The following is a 5,910-nucleotide window of genomic DNA, read 5'->3' as shown; positions in this document are numbered from 1 at the left end:
TGAAGTGGCTACTGTTGATGACGAAACTCCCAATTTTGCTTCTAATGCAAAATAACTACTTCTACATATAATTAAAAATATTAATTCGCAGTAGTTATTCAAAGGCAACTTACATCCTTTATTATGGATACTTTTGCACTGCACTTATAGTCTGTGCACCTGTATACTACTTTTTTAATTCCTCTTTCATTAAATATTACTAAATTTGAAATCTCATTGCATTTAAAACATATTTTTTGTTCAGAAAGACTTCTAACTCAATTAATGAGTTCAAACAATCGTCAGTACCGTAGAAAAGCCTCTGTATTGGCTTGATTTTCACTTTCGTGCTTTTCTTCGGCATTCGATCAGAAATTTTAAAATCCGAATTTTTCATTTTTTGGGGGTTGGAATTTTTTTAAAAAAATCTCCGATCGAATACCAAAGAAGCACCCAAAATTTTCTTTGAAAACTCTTTTTCTGATCGTGAATTTTCGTCTTGTCATACCCAAAATTTTTATTTCATAATTGCCGTTTGCAGAGATAAGGTTTCCTGTGTGTTCCAGTTTGATATTTCTAACGTATTTTCTTTAATAGGATGACGCATGCTCATGAGTCGACTAGCGCTTGTACATCGAATTTCCCAATTTTTCTACTACTGTGAGGTCTTTATTTGAAGTATTTGTTAAGGACCTAATAGCGTTGTAATAATTAAGAGTTTTATTTTCATTACGTTCATCTTCTTCTTTAATTTCCATTTCAAACTTGCCTAATCCTTGTTTACGTTGTTCTTTTTTTTACACATTCTTTTTTAAAAATGTCTTTTTCTGCGTCAAAACCAACCTTCCCTATTGCTCTGTACTTTGCATATTGTGATGTTATGGACTACATCACAATAACAGGTGTCAATAATATCATCTGTCAAATATTTCTTCAATGACATGTCAAATCGTGAATAAATTAACAAACAAAAGAATATTTTAAACTGTGGTATAATGGATCATACCACATGATATATAAAACCAATAAATACTTAAACGCTGATGCTTCTTCGGAACGATCAGTTATGGTCGACTATTATTGGTCAGCCAAATCTTATTTCTTCCTATTGGTTACCATGTATATAAATAAAGAAATTCCATGAACAAACATGGTACAACATCAGAACAATAACAAACACTCTTCCTTCTACAAATCAGATAAACAAAACTCTTTCCATAACAATAAACAATCCTTTCACTCTAACTCTTTTAACTCCGGTTTTCACGGCTCCCCAAACCGTAGCATCATTGAATGCTTTCTTGCTACAGGCAAGCTTCCCGGTAAACACGCCAATTTGAGCTCAAATGGCTATACGAAAAAAGAGTTCATATCGAAAATAAACATTTCTACGCTGAATTTACGCGAACCATAGAAGGAACCGAAACTACCATCAGAGAGCATATACAAAAAATTTATAATATTAAAACAGAACTTTCACTAAGAAATCTAAATGATTTTGAAACACTTTCTAGTTATAACAAGTGGAACGGCTCCCAAGCTGGACAAATTTACCACAGTTTAATTTACGATAGCATGTACAAAGAAAAACTTGCTAAGAATAGCTATATTGCTCTAAGAAAACAGCTTCTTGATATACTTTACCCAAAAACAAAATACAGAATACTTTCTAATAAAATAGATAAAATTAAGCAGACGGACTATAAAACCATAAACGAATATATGGAGAAAATTTTACAAGAATTAGAAGGATATATACACGTAAATGAATTGACAAGGAAGGAGGTAGAAAGAAAACAAGAAGAAATTTTCTTTAAAGGTCTAGGTGCACACACCACAATAAAAATTACAGACCAACGACTTAAAACGGCTTCATTCGAAGAAGTAATTAATTTTTTATCGGAATTGGAAGAAACCATCATAGCACAATTGACAGACGCTAAACAATACTGTGCAACCACGATATCTGACTCTAAAGTAAAAAAAACCTTTTCAAACAAAAAATGGTGTAAGTATCACCAATCGAAATTTCATAACACAAAGGACTGTTCCCTGCATAGGAATGATAAAGAACCGAAAAATAATTTACTTATTTCGGAACTAAAAACAATTACTCAAGATGGAATCAAAATACAGGGAAAGTTGAACTCTAAAAAGCTACAATTTTTCATTGATACAGGCGCAACATACAATTATATTCATAAAAAATTATTAAAAGAATTAGATCTAAAACCTATCGAGGCAAAACCAGTAACCATGATATTTGGAAGTGGTACTAAGGAAACGACATCCTTATCCGTAGAAACAAAGTTAGCGCTTGACGAAAAAGAATTTTTTGTTAAGTTTTATGTGTTAGAAAGAATACCAGAAGATTTAATTATAGGATATGAATTTCTTGTCGCCAACAATGCTATATTAAATATTAACAAAAGAATGCTAGTTTTGGAGAATAATAAAAAGATCCCTTTCATCGACGCAGAGAAGTCGACCAAAGAGTCACTTGATGAAATATTATACGAAACCACGTGCTTACCCATTGTTTCAGAAGACAAAGAATTATTAAGTACTTATAAACGCTTAAAAATACAAAATTAGAATCACTAAGGCTATATGAACGGATATCGACGGACATATTCGGACCGTTCAAATATTACGAACAAAAAGACAATTCAACTCCTGAGGAAAAGACAGGATATATTCTGACTATATCAGATATATTTTCAAGAGAGACCAAATTATTTTTCTTTAAATCTTTTAAAACAAGACAAATAATCGAGTCGATAATTTATTGGACAAAAATAAAAGAACAGCCTAAGCACGTAATATCAGATAACGGCAGGCAATACACGTCGTCAGCACTAAAGAACTATTTTGAAGAAGTAGGAATAAATCATATATTGATACCTACTTATGCACCCAAATCTAACGGAATCTCAGAGCGAATAAATCAGACTATCGCGTTCATACTATCCATTAATAAAAATCAAAGTATACTAAAAACAGTTAAAACAGCCGAGGAAACTTTAAACATAAACTATAATAGAGGAATTCGAACATCTCCATATATTATAGCCAATAAGCGAGATTTCTATGACATTGAAAACAAGCCATAGACATACACACCAAAGCAAAAATCTATCAAGCATATTCCACCTCTCATAAAGGAAATACAGTTTATAAAAGAAATTTGACCGCCTCTAAACTTGATCGCAAATATGGACCAAAAAGGTTAATTGAAGAAGTTGGATCTAAAGGGAATTGGGTACGACTCAAAGGCGATAAGACATGGACGCATATTCGAAATTTGAAGTTCTGAAGGAGGCCAGTATGTGGTATAATGGATCATACCACATGATATATAAAACCAATAAATACTTAAACGCTGATGCTTCTTCGGAACGATCAGTTATGGTCGACTATTATTGGTCAGCCAAATCTTATTTCTTCCTATTGGTTACCATGTATATAAATAAAGAAACTCCATGAACAAACATGGTACAACATCAGAACAATAACAAGCACTCTTCCTTCTACAAATCAGATAAACAAAACTCTTTATATAACAATAAACAATCTATTCACTCTAACTCTTTTAACTCCGGTTTTCACGGCTATCAAAACCGTAGCATCATTGAATGCTTTCTTGCTACAGGCAAGCTCCCCGGTAAACACGCCATAAACACTGTTGTAGACTGTTAGTCTTCATCATTTATTTTATTTCCTTCCCTGTCAAAACTATCATTGAATTTTCATGAATAAAATTTACTATAAATATGTTTTCAGAAAAGGAATGGTACATAAAAGAAGATGGATGAGAGGACCAAAGAGCGTCATGTTAGAGAGTCCAGAGGGACTGTAACAAATAAAAAACAATTTATTAAAAGTATTTTAGAATATTACTTTATAACCGGGAGGGTTTCCCCGGGATACCACAGCTTGAATTCAAGTGCGAGAATTTTGAGCACGAGCTACAAAAAGATTAACCATAGTGAGGTTAACAAGAAGAAAGTGAAATTAAGTTACACCGTTATAGGAACGGATATGAAGATCGAGACCGAGTTAAATATCATAGAGGATATTTATAGTTTTGATATGTGTGAATGGCTAGAAACATTCGAAAAAATAAGTTTAAGAAATAAATGGAACAGTGAGCAGTATGAGCTCATCTTAAGAGATTTAATAAATGATAAGTCAATTGATGATAAAGTATTTAAAGGAGAATTAAGTAAAATTACTGAAAGAATTCTAAGTAGAGTTTATAGTATTGATAGAGCGGAAGAATGGATTGATAAATTATCCAGTGCAAGACAAGAAAATTTTGAGTCGATAAGTGAGTATTATGAATACATCAATAGTTATATAAAATATTATAGTATTGCCCATAAGATAAGCAGAGAAGAATACAACAGGAAGCTATGGGAATGCTTCAAGAAGGGTTTAGGAAGCAAAACGAAGAGAATACTAATTGAAAGTCTTGATGCATAAATGGATGCATAGATGAAGAAGTTAAAGACGATGGAGGAAGAAATTTTAAAGTTAAGAAACAACAACATGGATATGAGAAACCACGAAACAGCTACTAATAATTTTAGTTACAATAATTTCCCTGTACAAAAGAAATGGTGCAGATATTGTAAGCACAATGGGCACAACTCAGTTGATTGTTTTCTAAATAAAGATAAAAAGGCGCATTATGATAACCGCCAAACAAGAAGTGATGAAATGAATATTATGGAAGAAGTGAAAGATCCCATCAGTGGAACGAGGGTAAGAGCCATAATAAATGGCTTAAAAATAAAAATATTACTTGATAGTGGAGCTAGCAGAAGCTTCATATCTAAAGAACTAGTCCATAAATTAAATTTAAAGTCAAAAAAGAATAAGTTAATTAAAACAGTTATAGCAAATGGCGAGGTGATGGCTACTAATAGATCAACTGAATTTAAATTTGAAGGTGTAGATAGAGATTACATTATTAAGCCATATATTTTTGATAAATGTATGCATGATGTAATCTTTGGTGGAGATTTTTTATTTGGTAATAATTGTATTCTAGACTACAAAAATAAAGTGGTAATGTGTGATAATGAATTGATTAAATTTATTGAATACAAAGAAATAGAAGAAAAGACATTAGACAAGGCAATGATTGAAAGAATTTGCATAGTGGAAGATAAAAAAATCGAAAAAGAAGATAAGATAAAAGTAAAAAATTATACAGCGAAAACTAAAGATATTAATATTAAATATATCAGGAATAAACAAAAGAATGAAAGAAATAAAGCATTTGGAAAAGGTAGTTGGATTAAAAATAATAAAATTATGGAAGTAGTAGGAGAATGTAATGCTGTTAAAACTACTAATAAAAAATTAAAAGAGCAGTTCGATACTGTAGTAAAATATCGAGATAAAAGTACCGATATAAGATTTTATGATCCTTTTAGAAAAAAGGGAAATACCAATACAGAGAGATCTAGAAATAAAATGATCAAGGTAAAAATTTATGACCAGGTGCCAAAAAACGAAGACATTGTTTATGTGAAGAATTTTTCAAGAAACAAACTTGATAAAAAATTTATAGGACCATACAAGGTGTGCAAAAGGGAAAAAATGGATTATGGTACAAAGTACTTGGATTAGTAGAATGGTTTCACAGGAAACAGCTAAAGCTTTGAGAGGGGGCAGGATGTTGTAGACTGTTAGTCTTCAACATTTATTTTATTTCCTTCCCTGTCAAAACTATCATTGAATTTTCATGAATAAAATTTACTATAAATATATTTTCAGAAAAGGAAGGGTACATAAAAGGAGATGGATGAGAGGACCAAAGAGCGTCATGTTAGAGAGTCCAGCGGGACTGTAACAAATAAAAAACAATTTATTAAAAGTATTTTAGAATATTACTTTATAACCGAGAGGGTTTCCCCGGGA

General features: G+C 31.5%; 1 protein-coding gene across 1 annotated transcript; it reads left to right on the top strand.

Annotated features, from left to right (window-relative positions):
- Positions 1–988: 988 nt before the first annotated feature.
- On the top strand, positions 989–3,295 carry VNE69_12149 (reverse transcriptase; the record flags this gene model as incomplete). The annotated part of the gene is made up of 4 exons (XM_065475237.1): positions 989–1,090; positions 1,321–2,504; positions 2,585–2,967; positions 3,123–3,295. 4 exons carry the CDS (start codon positions 989–991, stop codon positions 3,293–3,295), a joined length of 1,842 nt encoding a protein of 613 aa, XP_065331309.1.
- Positions 3,296–5,910: the final 2,615 nt, after the last annotated feature.

The sequence above is a fragment of the Vairimorpha necatrix genome, chromosome 12 (genome assembly GCF_036630325.1).
Source record: "Vairimorpha necatrix chromosome 12, complete sequence".
Taxonomy (NCBI): Eukaryota; Fungi; Microsporidia; family Nosematidae; genus Vairimorpha; species Vairimorpha necatrix.
Note: the sequence above shows the minus strand (reverse complement) of the source record. Positions and strands in the feature narration are given on the sequence as shown.